We start from the raw sequence: 26,760 nt of genomic DNA, 5'->3' as shown, positions 1-26,760 counted from the left end.
GGCTGAAAAGAGAGTTAACATACAAAGCCAAACAAATTGTTGAACAATAATGGACCCAAAGACTAGAATAGTGCAGATGAAGTGTTGGGGGGTATTCCCTGCATGCTCTTGTGTACTTCTGCTTTCAGGTATATATTTTTCCCTAGTTTATGGGCACATGTGAACCTATGCTCTATCTCAGGGGACCTGGACTATATCTAGGTTTGGGGACTTTATTGGGGAGTGGAACATCTGGAATAGAATTAGAGAATACTATGAAAGGAAAGGTCTCGCCCGAGTGATGAAGCTGAAGGGTTGTCATTCCACCTGAAGTCTCTGGTCACAGTATGAAGTGAAGCATGCTGCGGTGGCACTCCTTGTGTTGATTAGGTTGCGATCCGCAGATGCAATATTATTTGATTTGAATTGAGAGCAGCATGTAGGAAAGTGGGACCCACCCTAAGGTTCCAGGACTGGGGGAAATGTAGGATCTCTAGTGGAAATTTGAGGTTCCTGCTGTCTTAGGGTTCAAGAAGACAATGGATAGTTATTTTTACCACATTATTTGGTGATTGGGTTAACTTTGGAAAGTCCCTTTGTTAGGGTTTGGGGTATAATACCCAGCATCTTGTATATAGCTGTGCTACCAGTTGCTTCTGTTCTCCCTGGTCTAGGCTTTTGAGAGAGTCAACATATCAAAGACAGCCTATGTATTAAAAAGACTCAGTCTTTGTTTTAAGAAGTTCTAGACATATGATCAATTTTCCCCTCTCATATTAATTCAATAGTGGTTTATATGTTTACACTTTAATAGGAATGTACATAAACACCATTCCCACCACCAAAAGACTGTGTCCCATCCCTACACCCAACCCTGACCCCCCAAGCCTCATCCCCACGGCACCAGGAAGCCCAATGGCCACCCTCCCCTTCACCACAGGGTTTTTACATTGGTGCCCTGCTTTCGATTTAATCAGATCCTGCTTTTATTTTCCCTTCTCTTCTAATTTCTCAACTTCTGTTGATGAGTGGGGACATCCCATACTCATCTTTATCTTTCTGACTTAGCTGACTTAACATAATTCCTTCTAGCTCTGTCTAAGATGGGTCAGATAAGGTGGGCTCATTGTTCTTAATAGCTGTATAGTATTCCATTGTGTATATGTACCACAGCTTTCTCAGCCACTCATCTGTTGTTGGGCACCTGAGTTCCTTCCAGGTTTTAGCTATTATGAATTGTGCTGCTATGGTATATCCCCAGGAGAGGAATTACTGGGTCATATGGAAGGTCTATGTCTAGCCTTGTGAGAGTTCTTCAGACTGCTCTCCACAGAGGCTGGACCAATTTACATTCCCACCAGTAGTGTATAAGGGTTCCTCTGTCTCCACAGCCTCTCCAACATTTGTTGCAGCTGTCCTTTTTGATGTATGCCATTCTCACAGGAGTGAGGTAGTATCTCAATGTTGTCTTTATTTGCATTTCTCTGACAATCAGCGACCTGGAACAGTTTTTCATATGTTTGTTAGCCTTTTGGATCTCCTCTGAAGTGAATGTCTGGTTCATATCCTCTTCCTTTTTTTGGATGGGGTCATTTGTTTTTTTGGTGCTAAGTTTTCTGAGTTCTTTGTATATTTTGGTGATTAATCTCTTGTCTGATGTTTGCCATGTGAAGATCTTCTCCCACTCTGTGACGGGTCTCTTTGTTTGTGTGATAGTCTCTTTGGCTGTGCAGAAGCTTTTCAATTTGATGTAGTCCCATTGGTTTATTTCTGCTTTAGTCTTCCTTGCAATTGGGTTTGTTTCATCAAAGATGTCCTTGAGGTTTAGGTGGGAAAGTGTTTCTTCAAAGTTTTCCTCTAAGTACTTGATTGTTTCTGGTCTGACATCCAGGTCTTTGATTCATTTGGAGTTGCTTTTTGTTTCTGGTGAGATAAGGTGGTTAAATTTCATTCTTCTGGATGTTACAACCCAGTTTTCCCAGCACCATTTATTGAAGAGAGCCTCTTTCTTCCATTTAATACTTTGGGCCCCCTTATCAAAGATTAGATGTCCATAGGTGTTGGGATTTACTTCTGGGCTTTCAATTCTGTTCCACTGGTCTGTGTGCCTATTTTTGTTCCAGTACCAGGCTGTTTTGATGATGATGGCCTTATAATATAGTTTGAGCTCTGGGAGTGTGATGCCTCCGTTTCTGTTTCTTTTCCTCAAGTTGGTTTTGGCGATTCTAGGTGTTTTCTGGTTCCAGATAAATGATTGTAGTTTTTGTTCTATTTTCTTAAAGAAGCTTGGTGCAACTTTGATGGGTATCGTATTAAATTTGTATATGGCTGTGGGGAGAATATTCATTTTGATGATATTTATTCTTCAGATCCATGAGCATGGGGTGTCTTTCCATTTCTTGGTATCAGTTTCTATTTCCTTGAAGAGTAACTCATAGTTTTCAGTATACAAGTCTTTCACTTCTTTGGTCAGATTTACTCCTAGGTATTTTATTGATTTTGTTGCAACAGTGAATGGGAGTGACTTCTGATGTCTTCTTCTTCAGTTTTAGTATTTGCATAGAGAAATGCCACTGATTTTCATTGATTTTCTAGCCTGACACCTTGCTATATTGCCTAATAACTTCCAGTAGTTTTCTACTGGATTCTTTAGGTTTTCCTATGTATACTATCATATCATCTGCAAATAGTGAGAGCTGACTTCTTTCCTTCCAATCTGTATTCCTTTGATTTCTTTCTCTTGCCTGATTGCTATGGCAAGAACTTCTAATACTATGTTGAAGAATAATGGTGATAGTGGACAGCCCTGTCTATTCCCTGATCTGAGGGGAAATGCTTTCAGCTTCTGTCCATTGAGTATGATGTTGACTGTAGGTTTGCTATATATGGATTCCACTATCTTGAGGAATTTCCCATTTTTTGTAGAGTTTTGAGCATGAATGGGTGTTGGATTTTGTCAAAGGCTTTCTCTGCATCTATTGAGATAATCATGTGTTTTTTGGCTTTGCTTTTATTGATGTGGTGAATAACATTGATAGACTCACGTATTTTGAACCAGCCTTGCATTCCTTGGATGAATCCCACTTGGTCTTGATGAACAGTCTTTTTGATATGTTGCTGTATCTGGTTGGCCAAGATCTTGTTTAATATTTTGGCATCTATGTTCATCAGAGATACTGGTCTGTAGTTTTCCTTTTTTGTTGTGTCTCTATCTGCTTTTGGTATCAGGGTGATGTTGGCTTCATAGAAGGTGCTCCACCACCCGGCCCACCACTGGAATTTTTTAAGGCAATTCTGTGTGACTCTGTAGTTTGCTTTTTATAGTATACACAGTTTATGCATATAGCTCTTAAATCCATGAACACAGAATATTTACCAATTTCCTTGTATCTTCAATTTCTTTCATCAATGTTTTACAATTTTACACCTCATTACTAATTTTATTTTTAGGTATTTTATTGTGTTTGATTAAATGGTATGCTTTTCATTGTTATTACACTGTAATGTTTGTAAATATATATTTAGCTGTATGTTTATTGATTTAGTGTCCACCAAATTACTGAATTTGTTTATTAGTTCAACCTTTTTTTTTCATTGTTTTTGTTATTGTTGTTAATTAGGGTTTTCTATATAGAGTAGCACACCATCTACAAATTGTGGCAGTTTTACTCTTTTCTTTCTGATTGGTTACCTTTTATTTCTTTATCTTTCTGAGCTGTTCTTCTTTGCATATCGAATACATTGTGGATAGTGAATGTGTACTTTTGTCTTCTTCCTGACTTTATAAGAAAAACTTTCAACTTTTCACTGTTAATTCTTATGTAAACTGAGTTTGGCATTTAAAAACTTTACTATCTTTAAGTATATTTCCTCTATGCCCAGTTCATTAAAGTATTTTAATGATGAAAGAATACTGAATTTTGTAATAAACTTGACATTAAACTATATTCTATATCTAAGAAATGACCATATGATTTTTGTCTTTCATTTTGCTAATGTGTACAACATTGATTTGATGTCTTAATTCTTTAAATAATACATTTTAGAAAATGTAAAGAGTTACCAGTCACAAAGTTATTTTTACTGGACAAAGTACATATGTATTTCATCATTTAGTTACTCTACTAATAATGCCTTTTCCAGATACCCAGCATACTATGCTTTCACCATTTGGATAGTTGGAAATTCTATTTTATTTTTACATACACTTCTTTAAAAATATTTTATTTATTATTTATTTGAATAGAGACAGAAAAACAAAGAGTGGAGGGAAAGATGAGGAGAAAGAGAGAAACTGCATCACTGCTACAATACTCATGAAACTTCCTACCTGCAAGTGAGGTTGAGGGGCTTGAACCTGGATCCCTGCACATTGAAGCGTGTGCTTTCAGCAAGATATGCCACCACCTTGCCCCCTGGAAAGTCTGTTTTTGTAAATTAATTTGAATTGTAGTATTTGAAAGAAATACTGAATTATAGAAAATATTTAATAATAATTTTATGTTCTGCAATTTATATAAACTTAATATTTGAATTTAAGGTATTGTTACTATTAATGTTTCAGATAAAGAGCCTACCAAATACCACATTTTGGAGTGGATTAAAGAATCTAAAACTACTTTATCTTCATGATAATGGGTTTTCAAAGTTAAAGAACGTATGTATGTTATCTGCCTGTCCAAACCTCATTGCTCTCACGATGTTTGATTGTCCAGTAAGTCTTAAAAAAGGATATAGACATGTTATTGTTAACAGTATATGGCCTCTCAAAGCACTGGATTATTATGTGGTTTCTGATGAAGAAATAATACAGAACTGTGTTCTTCCTGAAAGATTCAAAACATGTAATCACCGACTTTTCTTTAATTTCTGCTCTTCTTTGAAAAAGGTAATTGGCTTCATTTGGGTTTCATCTGAAATAAATTTATATAAGTAAAAATTTAACTTCTAAGTTCAATACCTAAGATATAGAGACTAATATTTTGTATCATTTATATAACATATCATAAACTAGTGGTCAGGGATTTAGGTCTGAGAAGAATCTAGAGCCTCATCATCAATTTGTAACAACTTTTACACTCAGGGGAGCAGAATGTAAGAGTGCAAGGTAGCAGAGGATATGACAAGTAGTGGACTCTCTTCTTAACTGTGTTCTAAGAGGTCAACATAGTGCTTGTTTTCTGTAAGGGTACATTGTTTATGAGTCCTCAGGTACAGGCTGACTAGGTCAGAGCCAGTATGTCTGCTAGGAGTTATCACTCTTGAAAAATGTCTGAGTCTTCAGCTAAATCTCCTGCAAGCTAGGTATGGAACTCTCTCCTCTTGGAACCTGTCCCTTGGTCTGTTATCACAAAGATTAAATTATAGTGTGACCTTCACCAGTCCTGATTTCAGCAAGATTGCAGAGGTCACCAGGAAACCTACTGCCAAGATTCCGACTTGATTTATAGCTTATTGTTTCCTACCTTCCATTGCAAAATTGTTAGTATAGAACTGTAATGGGATTGGGGTATGGTGACTTTGGTACAGCCCACCCCCTTTGCTTCTCAGATTATTATTTTTTTTTTTCTGCTTTATAGACCTCTCTTTAACTGTATTTCATTGCTCAGTGAGGTTCTTTTTTGGGAGAAGGCATCTCTCTGTGTCCTTGCTATATGGATGCTGAACTTTTGTCCTTTACTATGTATATGCTAGTCCCCCAACCCCACCCCAGATCTGAATCTGTATAGATTGTACCACGCATTAGTGTAGTTTTGCTATTATTGTGGGAGGAAGTAAAGGTCCTCAAGATTCAGCCAGCTTGGTCTTGCCACATCTCCAGTTTGTTTTACCTTAATATTACTTTTTTTAAAAAAGGTTTTATTTATCTGTTAATGAGAAAGGTAAGAGGAGAGAGAGAAAGAACTAGACATCACTGAGGTACATGTGCTGCCAGGGATCGAACTCAAGACCTCATGCTTGAGCGTCCAAAGCTTTATCCACTGTGCCACCTCCTGACCACAGTGTTACTTTATTATACTAAACAAAGACATTATTAAATATTAGTGCCCTTTATGACAAAATTTAACAAAATATTAGCAAGTTCAATTTAGTTGTAAATAAAAATAAGTATTTTTCATGAGCAAATAGGGCTTATTTTTGAGATACAAGGTTGGTTTAGTATTTGAAAATTACTATAATTCAACACAGTAAAAGATTAAAAACAACCAAATATCATGCCAATTAGAAGAAAAGAGGTAAAATCATCTCATTCATCTTTGGGTCACGATAAAAATATGCTCTGAAAAATATAGCAGGGAACTTACTCATCTTGGTAAAAAACATGAACTTAAATATCTCCCTTTTCTTCTCTATGGTATAATGTAGGTCCTATCAAAATCCTTCAATAATATTTGTAGATATAGCAGTACACATGAAAATGTATGTATTATTCAATGGTTACACCTAAGAGATACATTTGCATACTTTTACTACCTTATACCATTGGTCTTCCAAATTTAAGCTGTCTTTTAGAAATAGTTTCATTACATATAAATATTAAATATATTTTATTTATGCAGGGATCAAACTATGAAGATGAAATTAATAATATTAAATATATTATGTCAACAATTAATGAAATCTTGGCTCATAATTCACCAGTTTTGATTGTTCAAAGATGGATACGTGGATTCTTGGTTAGAAAAAGCTTAAGGTATATTTATAGTTTATTAAAGTAAGATAATAAGGAAAAGTGTTAAAAAGGAAATTCTTCAGTAGAACACATTTTTGTGTTCTATGTCAGTAGTGTATTTTCTGTATTATTTTATATCAGACATTTTAACATATCCAAAATTTGATACTTCTTCTTTGAAATTGACCATGTGAATAAAAAAAAAAAATCGGTGAAAACTTTTAATAACAATTGAATTTTTCTGAGTTCTTCATCACTTGCAAAACTGCCATCCAAAACCATAATGCATTTATCTCTTCTAATGAAATATAATAAATGCATTACATAAAGGGATAAGCTCTAAATATAAATGTGAATCATGAAACATATGTGAAACATTTTATATTTTTTGCATTTTCAGATAATTTTGCTTAAAAAATTGCTACTATAAGTGTACATTATACCTTGTTTGCTTTTTAAAAAATATTTTACTTATTTATTAGAGACAGAGAGAAATCAAGAAGGAAGGTAGAGAGATAGAAAGAGATCCCTGCAGTACTGCTTCACCACTCCTGAAGCTTTTCCCCTGAAGGTGGGGACCAGGAGCTTGAACCTGATTTCGTGTGCTTTGTAACATGTGCACTCATCCACACTGCCTTTTTTTTTTTTTTTGTCCTTTCTTTCCTTTTTATTCTTTACATTTCTATCTGGGAGGTGACTTTTTTAAACAGAAAAGTATTCTATAAATCTCTTAATGCTCTATATGAAGGAGATAAGATAGGGCACTTTTCATGAATTTCTCTTAGCCACGTCAAGCTTGAAAAAAATAAATAAGCACATTCTCAGGTGTGAGAGAAAGTATATTGTCCTTGAAGTAGAAGTAGGATCAAAATAGATGTAAAATGGGGAAATTAACATTCTCTGAGAAAGCAAAATTGGGAATTTTCAATAAAATGATGTTCAACTTATTATGAAAAGCTAAGAAAAAATTGTCTACTGCATTAACTTGTTGTTCTAAAATTGGTAATAGTCCTGATTTAAAAAAAAGTATGAATAATAAGTAGCTAGATATCTATAATATAGTCCCTGCAACTTATCAGAAAGACTTTTTATAATTTTTAAAAAATTATCTTTATTTATTGCATATAGATAGTCAGAAATAAAAAGGAAGGAGTGATAGAGAGTGAGAGAGACATAGAGACATCTGCAACACTGTTTTACCACTCCTAATGGGGACTGGAAGCTTGAACTCAGGTCCTCATACATTATAACATGAGTACTTAACCAGGTGCACCACCACTTGGCCCAGAACAGACTATTGTAAGAGAGGGTCAGGTCTTCTCCTCAAAGGAACATTGAACAGAACAATTGTTTAGTACACTGAACACAGTTGTGTATTCTTTAGATTTAAATAATATTTACTTGCAGTGCTTGATAATCCTCCAGTAGAGACCCTCAGAGTTTCTTCCTTTCCCTATTGAGACAATGGGGAGATTGTGAGTTCTGAAGCCCAGCCCAAGGGTGGAGACAGTTCTGCTTCAGGTATAAGAGAAGGGAGAAAGGTGAGGGGGTGCACAGCTCCCTGAGGGCCACTGATGACCACTCCCTTTTACAAAAGAATGAACACCTTGCTTTAGCTCCTTATCTCTTGCCTTGACAATTAATTTTAATTGGTTGTTATTTACTATACATTGACTGGGCTTTTCAAGTTAAGGTCAGAGAGAGAGAACATGGGATGCCAGTGTTTTTGAGGAAGAAAAGAATTGGTTGCTAGGGAGATACTGAGCAAGTAGAGTGCAGGACTCAGCACCACATATTGCTAGAATGGTGTCTTGTGTGTCTCTCCATCTCTGGTTCACTTGATAAATCTTAGAATCTCAGGGACATATGACCTCACTAGAAAGAAAAAAAATAACTGATATGAAATATAAAGATTAGTTAGTTGCTAATAGATTCAAAAAATTGTTAATATTTACCTGAAATAAAGGACTAATTACTTATTGGCAAGATAACTATCTGGGAGGGTGCCTCATCTGCCATGACCAGGATTCGAGCCTGAAACACCAATGGCCGGGAGAAGCTTCCATGCTGTAAGTTTTTTTTTTTTTTAATATTTATTTATTTATTCTCTTTTTGTTGCCCTTATTTTTATTGTTGTAGTTACTATTGTTGTTGTTATTGATGTTGTCATTGTTGAACAGGACAGAGAGAAATGGAGAGGGGAGGAACAGACAGAGAGGGGGAGAGAAAGACACCTGCAGATCTGCTTCACCGCCTGTGGGGGCTCAAACGGGATTCTTGCGACGATCCTTGATCCTTGTGCATGTGCCACGTACGCTTAACACATTGCTCTACCGGGTCTCCCATGGTTTTTTTTTTTTACTTCTCTTCTACTGTCTCATTTTTAACTACTTTCTTTGTTGTTTTTTTAACTTATATTAGTTATTATTGGATAGAGATAGAGAGAAATTGAGAAGGAGAGAGGGAAATAATGAGGGAGAGAGACAGAGAGACAACTGCTTCACCACTCGTGAAGCTTTATCCCTGCAGGTGGGGACCAAGGGATTGAACCTGGGTCCTTGCACACTGAAATGTGAGTGCTTAGCTGAGTTCCCCAAGTCCTGGCCTCTTCCATTATCTTTTTACATCTGTCTTTCTCTTCTCATTTGAAAACAGATGACTCATAGTGGTGAAGTCCCTTGTAAAGGCTAAAAGAAAACCCTACTAATTACTTGTACTTATACCCTTAAGTTGAATTTTTCACTTTCAGATTCAGATTTTTCTCTGATACTCTTTAACATACTGTAGAGAAATGGAAACAATTTCTGAAAATTTGGCATACATGAACAGAATTTCAATGAGTTTTGTGAGGGAGAGATGCCAGTAATAATAAATATTTCAATGCTTCAAGACAGATTGATTTAAATTCTTTTACTCTTTAAATGCTGTTCCATTAGGCAAATCATTTAACTACTCTGAGCCCAGTTGTATTATATGCTAAGTACTTAAGTGGCTAATAGCAGTATTATTGCACTGTTTGCTTAGGGAAATTGAGGTAAGGAATGTAAAATACATTGCACCTGGCAAGAAGGACCTACATTTTTATCAGTTGCTACTGTTTAAATATCATGACTACTGACTTATCTTTAGTCTGTATTGTCTAACTCCATAGTAAACATACTTGTCCTTGCATTGATTGGTTTTGATTGATTTCACCAAAACACTGCTCTGCTCTGGTTTATGGTGGTGCTGAGGAGTGGACTTGGAACCTTTGGTGCCATTGGCACAATACACATTATCTGTGGAAAAATGAAATCAGGAAGAACTTTGAAGCATGCAAAGATGCCATGTTCTTTTGGATCCCAGTAAACTAAAATTTTAATTATTAGTCCTCATATATTTCTTTCTTTCTTTCTTTCTTTCTCTCTCTCTCTCTTTCTTTCTTTCTTTCTTTCTTTCTTTCTTTCTTTCTTTCTTTCTTTCTTTCTTTCTTTCTTTTTTCTTCCAGGGCTATTGCTGGGGCTTGGTGCCTGTACTATGAACCCACTGCTCCTGGAGGCTACCCCCCTTTTTGTTGCCCTTGTTTATTATTGTTATTATTGTTTATTGCTGTCGTTGTTAGATAAGACAGAGAGAGAAATCGAGAGAGGAAAGGAAGTCAGAGGGGGAGAGAAAGTAGACACCTGCAGACCTGCTTCGCTATTTGTGACGTGACCACCCTGCAGGTGGTGAGCCGGAGATTGAACTTGGTATACTTAAACTGGTCCTTGTGCTTCATGCCATGTGTGCTTAACCTGCTGTGCTACTGCCCAGGCCCCATGTCTCCATGTTTCTGTTTCTAACCATGAGAAATATCTCCATACACACACACACACACACACACACACACACACACACACGTGTTATTGGTTTGATGAAAAACTTAGTTTTTGCTTTTAATTTATTTGGTCTTAGTGATTTAAAAATGATCAACAAGATTGTAGGATAGCAGAGTTTTAATTCCATATGGTTCCTACCACCAAAACTCCATGTCCCATCCCCTCCACTGGAAACTTCCCTATTCTTTATCCCTCTGGAAATATGGACCAAAATTCTTAATGGGCTATGGGGTGCAGAAGGTGGAAAGCCTGGCTTCTGTAATTGTTTCTCTGCTGGACATGGGTATTGGCAGATTGATCCACATCCCCAGACTGTTTCTATCTTTCCCTAGTAGAGTACGGCTCTGGAGAGGTGAGGTTCCTGGACACATTGGTGAGGTCCTCTGCTCAGGGAAGTTAGGATGGTGTTATAGTAACATCTACAACTTGGTGGCTGAAGATAATACGATATAAAGCAGGACAATTTTCTTAGTAAACAAGAAGCCAAAGGTAGGATTAGAGTAGATGAAATTAAGGGTCTTCTGGTAGGATGAAAGTCTATTTTGGGCATATTCTAAGAGGCCCATGACTTTAATAATTTTTGCCTGAGCCAATAGCTAACATGCAGGTGAACTAAAAATATTGTCATGGAAGATGGTGTCAGAATAGGAAGATGGTTTCTAGGACTAGAAACTTGGATTAGGACAGAATAGCTCCTAAATATGAGTAAACTGGATAGATACAATTAACTATTTACCCCATCGATCGGACTTAGGGCCCATATCAATTCGTATTTATTTTAGCACTGGAGCCTGTGTAACCTCTGAGTCGTCATCAGTTGAACTCACAGCCCATGGTCACAGCTAGGAACAATCTAGACTGTACTCATTTCAGGACCAGGCATCTTGGCAGAGTAGGCTAACCCAGCCTCCCTTCAGAGAGAGGTGCAGTCCTTACCATTGTTGCTCTACAGTGAGGCCAAAGTCTTGGAGAGTCCCATAGGAGGACTTATGGTTATGTTCCTGATGGAAGTGATCAGTGTGGGATCTATTAGAAGTGTAGGCCCATCATATCTTTGTGGAAATTCAAGGATCACTTGACTAGAGCCCTATGTGATAGGGTGGCCTGGTATCCACCAAAAAGGCCATTATTGAAATGAGTCACTCTCTTGCCCTTATCCAGCTTCCTTAGTCATTTCTTTATCTGATGAGGTTAGACTTTCTCCCAGTTGTTAAACCATTGAGTGTCATTTGTTGTATCCAAACCAGAACTGGGTTTATGGAATCTGGCTTCAATTTAGGGAGGGAATAGACCTAAGTTTTAAGTGTGATCTAAGTTAACCTTAAATTTTTCTGTGTTTTCCTTGTTTGATTCTTATAATAAAGGTTGTCATGGGGTACAATGATTGTCCTTTATTTGATATATGTCATTTTGCCAGTGTATCTCTTGGCCAACTGTATACAGTATTTCTTCTAACACTCTTAAATATGTTGGATCTTGCTTGATATCTGTTCACCTGACTCTTGAAATACTATACAGAACTCTGGTTTATCGGAGACTGCCTAAATTTCTATTATTGTGATGACTAATGTTGTTATGTAGTTTATGGATAATATGGTATAAGGGAGTTATACTTTTACTTTTAGAATGAGATATTATTATGAGACCAATAGCTTCTTAAACTTAATGATAGCTCAAATGTAGAGTTAATGGGATAGTAGAGAAGGTTAAAGGATGAAAAAGTTAAGAAACAGACAGTAAATAGTCACTATATGTGAAGTACATGAATTCAGTATTTTATCCACTTATTATTTAGCATAGCACAGCATTGATTTTGAATTTGTCCTGATTTTAGTTTTTGGAGATTAAAATTTTAGAATTAAAATATGGTAGAGAAGTTATGATATGAATTCACTCTTAAATAGATATATTGCTAGACATTTGAGGTTAGTTGTGAATAGATGATAAATATGTTCAATATGCATATATGAAGTTCTTTTGTTTAACCTTTTAATTTTACTCTTCTTTTTACAACCATGGAGTAATGAATTTTCCTATACTATCTTTTCCCACAACTTTTATGTATATTTGATTAGAGATACTGAATGCAGTGTGCTCTGGATGTTTTATTAGTTTAGTTGGCCTCGTTGAATGAGCATTTTCTCTGCTCCTATACTATGGAGGATATTACAGAGAACTTATATATTTTCTCCTTAAATGTTTGTGGAATTTACTAGTGAGCCCTTTGAACTTGGTGTTTCCTGATTAGGAAAGTTGTTGATTCAATTTCTTTAATTGTGGACCATTTCACATAATCTATTATTTTATGCATGTGGTCAATTTCCAGAATGTAATCATTTTATCTGAATTATCATATTTATGGTCATTAATTCATCATTAATTTGACTCCCCTCTCCACAAAATCTATGAGGAAATGCAGACTCACACTTGAAAAATTAAAAATACTAGAAAATTCTATATACATTAAAGGAATTGAATCTGTTACTGAAATTCCAGTAGGATAATTCAGGTCAGGTAACTTTATTGGTTATATACTACAGATATAGAAGGACTCTATAGCACCATCTCACACAGACATTGCAGAGAGTAGGAGAGAATACTTTCCACATTCTTATAAGCAATCAGCAAACTCTTGTCAATATCTGACAATGACAATGTAAGAAAGAAAATTTCAGGCAAATGTATGAATATCCATGAAAAAATATTAGAAATTCATGGGCCTGCAAAGTAGCTTACCAGGTAGGGTGTGCACATGGAATGCATATGCCCAGGTTAGAGATTTGGCAGCATATGGTACTTGGACTGGAGAAAGCTCCAGAAATGTGGTATCTATACTCGTTCTCTATACCTCTATCTAAATGCAAATGTGGCTCTACTTGGTAAAACTTTCTGTGTGTGAGGCCCTGGCTCTACAAAACTGAAACATTCAGACATTTATATTAAGTAATAGATGAAGATAAAATCCTGTAAGCAAAATAGGTTTATTCTAAAAACTTTGAGTAGGACAATGAAGAGAAAAATGGGACACAGTCACAGATACAGAAAGAAAATAGAATACTAGTAGACAGAAAGAGAGAGCACATGACCAATGGCTAAAGGAACCAAAGATATTCCAAGAAGTCATACTGGGGTTTTTAAAAGGGTGAAGGAAGGGGTCCAGTGGTGGTGCACATAATATGAAGTGCAAGTATCATGGTTCAAGCCCCCAGCTCCCCAACAGTAGGGAGGTCACTTCACAAGTGGTGAAGCAGGTCTGCAGGTGTCTTTCTCTCTCTCTGTGTTCCCCTCCTTTCTCAAATTCTCTCTGTCCCTATCCAATAAAATGGAAGAAGGAGAAGGAGAAGAGGAAGAAAAAGAAGGGAAAGAAGAAGGAGAAGGAAGAGAAGGAGAAGGAGGAGGAAGAGGAGAAGGAGAAGAAGAAAGAAGAAGAAGAAGGAGGAGGAAGAGGAGGAAGAGGAAGAGGAAGAAAAAGAAGAAGAAGAAGAAGAAGAAGAAGAAGAAGAAGAAGAAGAAGAAGAAGAAGAAGAAGAGGAAGAGGAAGGAGAATTAAGGATGGGAGGGGGAAGGGGGAGGAAGATAGCAATCATCCATCCTTCTGATGATAGTAGGAAAAGCAAGAGCCATACGTTCATCTATTCTGCTTATCTTGGGGACAGGAATGCAGGTGTGTTGGGGAGAATTGCTGGCACTCTCTTGACAGGTCATCTTGAATAGCACAATGGCCTTGGGAAAAACTGAAAAACATCTTGTTATAGGAAAATTCCATCTTTGGCTCAGCAGAAGGGATGAGGTAGTATAAAGTGACAAGAGAAAAGGGGAAGTGAACAGATTTGAACAAGACAGACTGTACTTTATTACAAACTCCTCATCAGATATGATATTAGTTTAATCTTTCAAAAGTAGTCAAGTTAGCAGAATGTAGAAGGGAGATACTCCAAGGTGTCCCTATATTGCCCAGTATTAGGCTGACTGAAATTTGTGCATATTTTGAGTGAATGCTGTTAGGAGCCAAGGGTTAGGCTCCCTGACTGAAAAGAGTGCAAGGGAGGTGAGGCCTTTAGCACATGGAGGAAAAAGCATACAAAGACAGCATGAGGGAGAGAGAAGCCATAGGAATGCTAGCTCTGCTTCTTCCTAGCTTCTGCCTTTATTGCTATTCCAAACAGTCTTTACATATTGCATCAGTCAATGAGTCAGTATCAGGTGAAAAGGGTTAACATCACATCAATCAAGCAAAATGAGAACTTTGAGCTAAAGCTATAAGCATTATCCTGTCCTGACACTCCAAAAAAAAAAAAAAAAAAAGATACCACTTGGCATCTGGGTGGAGACTCAATGGTAGAGTATAGTTCTTCCCTGTGTAAGATCCAAGTTCAACCCCCAGAACCTCATATGAGTGGGTCTCTCTGGAGTCAAATATTTTCTTGTGTAATGATTAGACTAATAAGAGAAAACGATCCATTAAATATTAGCTTTCTTTATTAACTACGTGCTTGTTTAAAGCTCATTACTTACTGGTTTTATATGCAAAAAGTAGACCCAAAAATACATTGAGAGAAACAAAAGGATAGTTAGTAGGAGCAGAGTGGAAAAGTCTTCATACTCTAATACAAAAGACACGTTTACAAAGAGAGACAAAAATTAGTGTAGAATCATTGAGTAAAAGTTGAACATTCTGCATTGGGAATAACATGCCAGTACTATTAAAATAATGTTTAAAATATGTTATCCTATTGAATAATAACAGAGAGAAATTGAAAGGGAAAGGGAGACAAGGAGAAAAATGCACCTGCTTGTAAAGCACAGAAGATGAAACTAGGGCTTAAGGTCTTTGCACATTGTAGTATGTGTGCTCAGCCAGGTGTGTCACCACCCAGCCAATGCTCTGGTATGCTTAGGTGGTTGACTGGAGATAGTTTGGGCAAAAATAAGTTGTTCTGAATTAAAAGAAACAATTGAAGTGGTTTTTCAGCTAACACATTCTGTAATGGGCTACCTAAATGATTTGACTAGCACCATTCCATGATTATAAGAATACACATAGTTTGAGATAAGAACTAATTCTAAAAAAGAAAACTACAGGGGCAGGAGTAGATAGCATAATGGTTATGCAAAGAGAGTCTCATGCCTGAGGGTCCAAAGTCCCAGGTTCAATCTTCTCCACCACCATAAGCCAGAGCTGAGCAGTACTCTGGTAAAAAGCAAAACAAACAAAGAAACTAAAACTACAAAACATTGCTCATAGAATAAGAAAATAAATTGGTTATATCATCTATTTTATTTTATTTTATTTTATTTTATTGCCTCCAGGATTGTAACTGGGTTTTGTGCCAGCACTATGAAGCCACTGCTCCTGGTAGCCACTTTTTCTATTTTATTGGGTAAGGGGGAGATAGAGACGGCAGGAGAAAGAAAGACACTTGCAGACCTGCTTCGCTGCTTATGAAGCATCCCCCTAAAAGTGGAAAGCTGGGACTGCAATCTGAATCCTTGCTGGGGTCCATACTATGTACTTTGTACTATGTGTGCTTAACTGTTTGCACTGCCACTGGTTCCCTGATATATCATTTTTATATATTGGATGAATCATTGTAGGAAGGTAGGTATTTTTTCCCAAATTGTTCTACATCTACAGTATATTCTTTTTTTAAAAAAAAATTTCAGGTATTTATTCATAAGAGGCAGCAAAATCAAGAGGGAAATGGGTGATATACAAGGAAAGAGAGGGAGAGAGATACTGAGATTTGTAGCGCTACTTCTTGGCAGTGGGGAAATTCCCCCCTGTAAGTAGGGGTTGGGGCCTGAACTCAGGTCTCTGAACATTGTAATGTGCACTCTGTGGAGGGCAAGGCCACTGGGTTCCTATACAGTATATTTGTGATCACAGCTCTAAGGATTTTTTTTATTAGTAACACGTTGAAAAATATTATTTGACACTTCATTTTGCCTTTAATTTTTCTCAAATTTTCACTAACTTGATAGTAAGAATAGTAGAGCACAAGAGAAGGGCAAAGGTAAAAAAGAAAGTTTTAGAAAATTTTAGAAGCTATAAAATAGATGTGTATACATTTATGACTATTTTAGATTTAAGAGACTGTAGCCTAAAGAAGTCATCAAACTATGGCCTGTATGATGGCTACATGTTTTGGGTTTTCAAAAAAGTAAATTTCATTGGAACACAGCCAGATCCACTATTTTTCCTTGTCATGTGCTTTTAAGCTACACGTGACAGAAATATGTAGTTGGAAATAAACTATAGAGCACATAAACTTAAAATATCTACTGTCTGACATTTTAAGAGAAAGTTTGCCAACCTGCGTTATTAGTCTGTTCTGATAATTCCATAAGCCTAAGGCTTATTCATACTAAATAAATCAGGAACGATTATGAATCAAAGAAGGTAGGGACTTCCATATATAGGGGATTGCTTCTTATAAGACAGGAGGAAACATCAAACCTATTTCATAGGTGGAGTTTTGACTAATAATGTTTAAGCAGAGTGTTAAAGATAGATAATTATTTATTTTTACAAGTGGATACATATGTATATATGCTTTCTTTTACAAAAATGATTATAGTATGTGTACTTTTGTATCCCTTTAAATGGGAATAATATATTTAGGTAAATACTTTGTGTTTTACTTTAATATTTTATTATATTTTCACCAAATAAAAAGTTTATAAAGCACAGATTTATAATTTGTGCATATTCATTTTATGTATTTAGAAACAATATCTAGAATTTGAAATCTCTTATCAATTGGTACACATACACACAGGTATATATCTACTTTTTATTACAAATACTAGTAATTGTCTATTAAACAGTATAATTAATAACAATATATCTGAAATTATCTCCTGCTATTATTAAATATTTTCCCACTCTGTTTATCTCTTCAAATGTTTGGATTATTTATTCATTGAATGTTTTAATTATTTATTATTTTTTTTCCCTTTTGTTGACTTTTTTATTGTTGTTGATATAGTTATTATTGTTGCTGTTGTTAATGTTGTTGTTGGATAGGACAAAAAGAAATGGAGAGACGAGGGGGAGACAGGAGGAGAGAAAGACACCTGAAGACCTGCTTCACCCCTGGTGAAGCGACCCCCTGCTTGTGGGGAGCCAGGGCTCCAATCGGGATCCTTACGCTGGTCCTTGGGTTTCCCGCCATGTGCGCTTAACCCGCTGCGCTACCTTCTGACCCCCCATTGAAAGTTTTTAATTAATTAATTTTAATATAGGGTGAGAAGGAGAGAGAGAAAGAGCGAGAGAGAGAGAGAGAGAGAGAGAGAGAGAGGGAGAGAGAAGATATCTGCAGCACTGCTTTACCGCAATGAAATATCTTGTCTGCAGGAAGGGACCAGCAGCTTAAACCCATGTCTTCACACATGTGCATAAAATGAAATTAACTGCTCTAGCAAGGTTGTCATTCCAGCAAATGTACTTTTCAACTAAAGAATTTCCATTTAGTTCTGCTTTACAGTTTCACTATAATCATGTCTATTTTAAATGATATTACCATTAAACCCTTATTTATTTGAAGTTTGTTTCTTTTAAATGAGTTTCTAATAACTGCATTGAAGGCTTTGTTAAGTCTATCATCTGTGCCTTCTCCAAGGTGGCTTCAAAGTCTTGATCTTATTTTGTGTAGGATGTACTTTCATGTTTTTTATTTAGTTGACGAATAGACATTTTAAGTAACATATTATTACAACACTAGATACTGGTCTCCTCACCCTGAAATCTATTTGTTTGCTTATTTTTAATGACTTGGTTGAACTGTTTTTGTAAATTCTACTTCCTCCACATTGCAAAACCTTTGATAGTATTTCTTAGAGGGCATCACCTTGGGATGACAGTGATTTTAGCAGAATTCTATCTCATTGTCTCTTTGTCTGATGTCCCTGTCAAGTTGTCTGAACTCCTTTGATATTGGAACTACCATTAGCCTCCACTAATTGCCAGCTAATTATGCTATTATTTTCCACAGTGTTAATGGAAATAAATTGTTTCTGTCTGATTCTTTTCAAGTTGAACTCCTTTGCATTTTTGAGGTCAGTTTTCACTGTTTCTTCTGTTTCAAAAGACCTCTTAGCTCTCTGTTGCACTGCTTGTCTCTGATAAATGTGAAGCTGGCTCATAGTTTAGTGTTCTACCTTTGTGGAGCTACCTTCTTCCTCTTAATAGTTTATCATTTGCTCAGGCCCAGGGTTTTCAGGACTCAAGTATTACCTGTCTGTGTAAGAGCTTCTGCTAGAAAGAGACAGAGGAAGAAGAGATTCCAAAGCCTCTCAACCATTCTTTATCTTATTTTATTAATGAGTTAATAATTATTAACAAGATTGTAACATAACAGGGGTACAATTCCATACAGTTCCCACTACCAGAGTTCCCTATTCCAACCCCTCCATTACAAGATTCCCTATTCTTTACCCTTTCTGAGAGTATTGACCAAAATCCTTCATGGGGTGTAGAAGGTGGAAGGTCTAGCTTCTGTAATTGCTTCTCTGCTTGACATGGATGTTGGCAGATTGATCCATACCCCCCCTAGACTGTCTGTATTTACCTAATGGGGTAGGGCACTGGAGAGGTGAGGTTGCAAAACACATTGGTATTGGAATAGTGTCTCTGACATCTAAGCTGGTTACCTCTTAAGGAGACCTATATCCTTTAACTGGGACCTTACAGGAGAGAGACTCATCCTGGATTTTTTTAACTGTGCCTACTGAAAAGACAGTGTTTGTAAGGCTGAACTTAGGTGGGATGGAAAAGAGACAGAAGAAAACAAATTGTTTAAATGTCTTAATATTTTATGTTTACCTATTCTTACTGAGATTTAATAGATTTTATTGAATAAATATGTATTTTCTGTATGCTTTTGGGACAACAGAGATATTTAAATAGTTGCATTTAAAGACAGTTTTCTTTAGCTATTGTTGTTTTACAGGGGGCATGACCCACAGACCTCTTCACCACTTTAATAATAATAATAATAAAAATCTTCCATGAACGCTTTCAAAGCCATTTTTATTGCTCAAAACTTTTAAATAATGGTACAGCCCAATGATTTTTCTTCCTGTTTTTCAAACACATCCAATGTTTTCTTGCCCCCTCTAAGAATGCTGCTCCCTGGTCTTTTGTGCATGCTGTTTGCACTACTAGAACATTTCTAGCAGATGACTATTGTATCTTGATTATCCTCAGAAATACTATTCCAGAACAGCCTGTGGCAAACTTAATTTAGTTATTATGGATTCAGTGTTTTATTTCTATATTATCAGCCTCTCTATGAGGAATGCAAGCTTCATGACATTGGGAGGTCTCTTCACAGAGCAAATGTTGGGCTATTTTAGAATACTAATTTTCACCTGAAAAAGCTTGCCTTGCCTTGTCTTGTTTTTGTTTTTGCCTTTGCTGTACCTTGCCTTTTCTCTTGCTAGTGAGAAATAAGACTGAGGGGCCAAGCTATGGTGAACGTATTTAAGTGCATATATCAGCATGGGTGAGGACCCAGGTTTGAGGCCTCACTCCCCACTTGCAGGGAAGCAGGTCTGCAGGTGTCCCTCTATCTCCCCTCCCCTCTCAGTTTTTCTGTGTTCTGTCAAATGAAATAGAAAAAAATAATTTTATTAGTAATTTAATAATGATTAACCATATTGTAGATTACAGTGGTACAATTCCATACAGTTCCCACCACCAGAGCTCCATGTCCCATCCCCTCTGATGGAAGGTTCCCTAGTCTTTATCCCTCTGGGAGTATGGACCAAAATTATTTATGGGGTGCAGAAGGTAAAAGGTCTGACATCTGTAATTGCTTCTCTGCTGGATGTGGATGTTGGCAGGTCAATCCATACTCCCAGTCTCTTTCTATCTTTCCCTAGTGATGAAAGGTTTTAGAGAGGTGAGGTTCCTGGACACATTGGTGAGGTCCTCTGCCCAGGGAAGTCAGGATAGCGTCATAGTAGCATCTACAACTTGGTGGCTGAAGATATAAAACAGGACATTTTTAAAAAAATAAACAGGAAGCCAAAGATAGGAATAGAGCAGATGAAATTAGGGATTTTCAGGTGGGAAGAAACTAGGAAGTCTATTTTAGGTTTGTTCCAAGGGGCCCATGACTTTAATAATTTTTGCCTGAGTTGATTGTTAATAAGCAAGTGAATCAAACATATTGTCTGGGAAGATGGTGTCACATTTGAGAACAGGGCCAAAAAGCTGGATTAGGGCAGAAAGTAGCTCCCAAATATGAGGAAAGTATATAAACACCATTACCCCATCGATCTAACCTAGGACCCATGTCTATTCATATTAAGCACAGGAACCTGTGTAACCTCTGAGTTGCTATCAGTCTGAGCTCACCGTCCATGGTCACAGCTAGAAACATTCTAGGCTGCACTCATTTCAGGACCAATCTTCCTTGAATGGCAGAGCAGGCTAACTAAGCCTCCCCCTCAAAGAGTGGAGCAGTCCCTATCATTGCTATTCTCCAGTGAGGGCAAAGTCCTGGAGAGGCCCACAAGAGAATTTATAATGGTGTTCCTGATGGAAATGACCAGTGTGGGATCTATTAGAGGTCTTGGCCCATCATATCTATGTGGAAACCCAAGAATTCCCTGAATGGAGGCCCAGATGATGGAGCAGTCTGGTATTGACCAAAAAGGCCATCATTTAAAAAAATATATATTTAACATAAAAAAAGACATAGGACTAAAATATAATCAATTTCATTTAAAAGATACATATGTTCAGGTAAGTATATTTATGTTATGCCGGGCTGAGCTTCACTGACGGGAGACAGACGACCCAGGACTCATGGTTGAGCTATAGGCAGTATCTCTTTATTCACGCGGAACGCAGCACAATCTAAGCCAAGCTAAGCTAAACTAAACTAAAGTAAAACTCACAATGCTGTCTTTATATATACTTGCCAAGTAGGGTGTAAACAGGATGTGATGTAGAGAGGGTGGAGAGAAAAGTGACTGGTGAAAATCAGGGTGTGACAAGGGGAGGGGGCGGAGCAGGCGAGAATTCTACCACTGAACCACCAATGCCCTGGAGGGAGGGTGGTGTTTTATGTAAATGTAAAAGTGATTTATGTAAATAGACCGCAGCTTTGAGTGGGATCAAACCAATCCCATACAGGCATACCAGTGCTTGGTTAAGCAGAAGCCAGGGGGAGCTGGCATACTACCCAACAATGTTATATTTAAAAACAGAAGTAGTGAGTACTCCAAAAGCATTGCTTTGAATGTCTATTATTATAATTGTTGACTTTTATTTTCATATATTTCTTTCTTTCCTCTGGAATGTATCAATTATTACTATATCAATTAAATGCCTCAGAGTATGTACATCAAATGTCTTTCCAGAGTCATAGTGTCATATTAGCTTTGATTGGGCAGCATGAAAGAACTTATATTTTGTCTTATTATATAATGTTAATTAGATGAGAGAGGACATCCTTTCTTGTTTCTGATCTTAGAAGGAGAATATTTAGTTTTACTACCAAGCATGTTATTAATTTATGTATTAAATTTACGACACAATATTTGTGACAGGTAATAGGTTGGGCTAAGTAAAACATACTACTAAATTAATGTTATATATTTATTTTCCATCAGGGTTATTGATGGGCTTTGGTGTTAGCTTGACTCCACCACTCCCAGCTGCCATTTTCTTTCTTTTTTTTTTTTTCTTTCTCTTTCTGATAGAGCAGAGAGAAGTAGCAAGTGACACAAAGGCTGAGGAAATGAGAGAGGGAAAGAGAGATACCTACAACACTGCTCACTCCAACACTCATGAAGGTGGGACCAGGGAGCTTAAACCCCAGTTACCCCCCATGCTAACTGTATGCTCTACAGGGTGCTCTACAGTTCATGTATTCATCTTCATTTTTTTACAGTAATAGAGAACTTTAAAATTCGGGTGTCATATCTGTGACCTTGGGATAACCACTGCAGTTTTCGATGGAGGAATAGGGATACAGAACTCTGATGGTGCGAATGATGTGTGTTATTCCCTTGTTATCTTGTAAATCAATACTAAGTCACTAATACGAGAGAGAGAGAGAGAGAGAGAGAACAGAATGGGAAAATTCAAAGTGAAGCTTGTACAGGGTGTAGTGTATTGCACCAGTAGCAGAAGACTCTAGGGAGGACGAGAAGGAAAAGTATGGAGAAAACATTGGAGTCCTGACTTTTAATGGTAACAGAAAGTTTAGGATGGGGGTCAGAAGGCTTTACGGACACCTATGATGGGGAGATGAGAAATTCCTCATGTGTCAACAACTGTACTGAAAAACATTAACTTCTGAATAAAATGATGAAAAGAAAAAAAAATGCTGTGAGGGTCCTACAGTTTTTGACAGAACAGATTTTCCTTGAGGGAAGTAAAATATTCTTTACTGGGGAGGGAGAATAAAGCAAGGATCACACTGGTTCTCTCCTATTTTTTTTTTTTAACTATCTTTATTTATTTGATAGAGATAGCTAGAAATTGAGAGGACAGGGGATAATAAATAGGGAAAGAGACAGAGAGACATCTGCAACACTGCTTCACCACTTGTGAAGCTTTCCCCCCTGCAGGTGGGGACCAGGGGCATGGAACCTGAGTCCTTGTGCATTATAATATGTGCAATCAACAAGGTGAACTACCACCCCCCCCCCCCCGGGAAGTTCTTCACCTAGCTCTAGTTTTCTTAACAGTAAAACAGAAGATACTGGGGGCCAGACAGTAACGCAGCAGGTTAAGCGCACCTGGGGCAAAGCGCAGGGACCAGAGTAGCGATCCCGGTTCGAACTCCCAGCTCCCCACCTGCAGGGAACTCACTTCACAGGTGGTGAAGCGGGTCTGCAGGTGTCTTTCTCTCTCTCCCCCAGTCTGTCTTCCCCTCCTGTCTCAATTTCTCTCTGTCCTATCCTACTACAATGACAACAATAATAGTAACTACAACACCAATGGACAACATGGGCAACAAAAGGGGAAAAAAAGTGGCCTCCAGGAGCAGTGGATTCGTAGTGCAGGCACCAAGCCCCAGCAATAACCCGGTGATTTAGTGGTTTCTTGAAGTAGCTCTAGTCCTGTCTTGTTGAGGTCCCAGGCGGTCTCCTTTGGTATTGCTAGTTGACCCAGGAGAGGAGAGGAGAGAAACACAGCTGCTGCTGCTCCGTAGCCCCGCCTCTGAAAACCTCTCTCCTATTTCTAAAGATAATTCAAACATGTCCTACCTGTCATTAATATGTAAGTATATACATATGATATGTGAAATATATAGCCAGTTGTAGGTACAGAATCAGTTTAGATTTATTACACAGGGATTTCTCAGCACTTATTTATCCTCTGAATAATTTTGATAAACTTTATTATCTATTAATGGTTGTATGTATTAATAGTGTGAACATGTTGCATTGTATTTTCACATTTTTAAAGGGGATTAAGGTCAAGTAGTTTTATATTTTGGCAAAAAAAAAAACTAATCAGCCATTTTCCTCTTTATATTTAGCCACTTCTTATTATATAAAAGACAGCAGGAAAAATTTATGAATGAATATAAGTCAAGATGGATTTACATATGCAAAAGTTATGAAGATAAACTCTTTAAGGACCTCTTTATACATTCTGAAACTAATATAAGAGGGAAATTGGCACGTTGGAAATATGTAAGTATAATTTATTTGTTTTCAGAAATATCTTATTTAAGATATAACTATATAGCACCAATATAAATTTCTTTAGTTTCTTAAATGTCTTCCATTCAATTACTGATATTTGCTTAAAATTGTCCTAATTAATAAAAGTCATATAGTGACATATTACAAATCTAATTTTTATGGTAGATTAATGATTTACCACAACCAGTTTATAATTTATGATTTTAATATATGTTTTTCTCTTATTAATTACTTCAAGTAATTATTAATGGTAATATAGAATATTTTATTAGTAAAACATAGTTTACTAAAGACTGATGGTTGTACCTGTAACCTAATATTCAGTCAGTATTTTATCCTAATTTATGCACAGCTTTGAGAACACAATAGGAATAGAAAATTATATTTATTGAATGCCTACTATGTACCAGGAACTGTGCTAGATATTTTGCATGCAGTATATAATTTATTATCCTTGACATATAAGGCATGCTTTTTAAAATTTTATCTCATTACTATACATTGATTCAGTTTCATTACTTCAATCCACATAATTAAATGACACTGTTTAAACTTAACTATAGGCCTTCTAATTCCAAAGCTTGTTCTTCAATTAAAAGAAAATAACTTCTAACTGTTACAAATATCAAGCAAATATAAAAATACATATAGTGTCTAGATCATATTACCTAGCTTCATGGTTTGTGGCATACGACTAGTGTGTGTGTGTGTGTGTGTGTATGTGTGTGTGTGTGTGTGTGTGTGTTGTATGTTTGTGTGTGCAAAAACTCAAACCCAGGGTCTCACACACCAACAGTGTCTGAGTTTTTTGGGTTTTTTTTTTTTCTACATCCTTGCAACACTTGTGATCTCGTTGTTTGTTGATAGGAGGCATTCTCGTATGTGTGGGGTGGCATCTCATCGTTACCTTAATTTAGACTTCCCTAGTGATAAATCATTTGGAACATTTATTCATATGTCTGTGAGCCATCTAAATGTCTTCTTTGTAGAATTGTCCTTGCAGAACTTTTGCCCACTTTATTTTTCAGCTGAGTTGTTTGTTTCTTTGTTGCTGAACTTTTACATTTCTTTATAAAAAATTTATATTGAGACCAGGGGTGACAAAACTAGTAGAGCTCACACATTACCATGCATGTGGACCCAGATTCAAACTCCTGGTCCACACCTGCTGGGGGTAGGGGGTTTCATATGTGGTAGAGCAATGCATAGGCATCTTTCTTTCTCTCTCTCTTTTTTTCTACCTCTCTATTTATCTCTGACTCTATTAGAAGGAAAAGAAAAAATGGTCACCAGTAGTAGTGGAGTCTTTATGCATTCACCAAGCCATAGCAATAACCATCATGGGGAAATAAATAAATAAGTAGGTATTATTGGTTGACTGACTGATTTAATAATGATTGGCAAGACCTTATAGGATAAGAGGGGTACAGTTCTATCCAATTCCCACCACCAGAGTTCTGAACCCCACCTCATCCCCTCCATTGGAAGGTTTTCTATTTTTTAACCCTTTGGGAGTATGGACCCAGGGCCATTATTGGGTGTAGAGGGTGGAAGGTCTGGCTTTTGTAATTGCTTCCCCACTGAACATGGGCATTGACAGATCGATTCATACTCCCAGCCTATCTCTTTCTTTCCCTAGTGGGGCAGAGGTCTGGGGAAGCATGGCTCCAGGACACATTGGTGGGGTCATCTGCACAGGGAAGTCCGGGTGGCATCATGATAGCATCTGGAACCTGTTGGCTGAAAAATAGTTAAGATAGAAAGCAGAGCAAATTGTTATTAACCTAAAGGCTGGAATATTGCAGATGAAGATAGGGGATCTCCATTTTAGAAAAAACTAGTAGGTCTATTTTAGGTATATTCCAAGGGGCCCATGTCTGTATTCTTGATAGAATAACACCAGTGTAACTTGGTGATTTGGGGGCAGTCCCAGGAGACACGGGGGAGTCTGCAGAAGATAAAGCACATTTACTAGACACCTAGACTAGACCACTCTCAGGCAGCCATACAGATCACCTGCAACTCCTCCCACCTTTCCCTCTAAGGTCCATGGCTCCCTAGGAAAAAAGTATTTATTTATAAAATGGAAAAACTGACAAGACCATAGGATAAGAGAGGTACAATTCCACACAATTCCAGCCACCAGAACTCCATATCCCATCCCCTTTCCTGATAGCTTTCCTATTCTTTAACCTTCTGGGAGCATGGACCCAGGGACATTATGGTGTGCAGAAGGTGGGAGGTCTGGCTTCTGTAATTGCTTCCCTGCTGAACATGGGTCAACAGGTTGATCCATACTCCCAGCCTGTCTTTCTCTTTCTCTAGTGGGGCAGGGATCTGGGGAAGCAATTGAATGGAATGATATATAATACCTTGGAGTAAATCTAATAAAAGAGGTGAAAGACTTATGCAATGGAAACTATAAGACATGGGTAGGGGTAGATAGCATAATGGTTATGCAAAGAGAGTCTCATGCCTGAGGCTCCAGAGTCCGTGGTTCAACCCCCCTCATTACCATAAACCATAGCTGAGCAGTGTTCTGGTAAAAAAGAAAAACAAACAAACAAAAAAAACTAT

The 26,760-nt window shown here is 37.1% G+C and overlaps 1 protein-coding gene across 3 annotated transcripts in view; it reads left to right on the top strand.

Moving 5' to 3' along the window:
• Positions 1-26,760, top strand: part of LRRIQ3 (leucine rich repeats and IQ motif containing 3) — a 75,411-nt gene that overhangs the window by 10,908 nt on the left and 37,743 nt on the right. For 2 of the 3 annotated variants that reach the window (XM_060202179.1, XM_060202178.1), the window contains 3 exons: positions 4,544-4,867; positions 6,540-6,673; positions 24,015-24,171. In XM_060202179.1, the coding sequence (XP_060058162.1) occupies positions 4,544-4,867; positions 6,540-6,673; positions 24,015-24,171 (615 nt within the window). The remainder of the gene's footprint in view (positions 1-4,543; positions 4,868-6,539; positions 6,674-24,014; positions 24,172-26,760) is intronic. The other variant, XM_060202180.1, reaches the window with a different exon arrangement.

Source organism: Erinaceus europaeus, chromosome 11, assembly GCF_950295315.1.
Source record: "Erinaceus europaeus chromosome 11, mEriEur2.1, whole genome shotgun sequence".
Classification (NCBI taxonomy): Eukaryota; Metazoa; Chordata; class Mammalia; order Eulipotyphla; family Erinaceidae; genus Erinaceus; species Erinaceus europaeus.
Note: the sequence above shows the minus strand (reverse complement) of the source record. Positions and strands in the feature narration are given on the sequence as shown.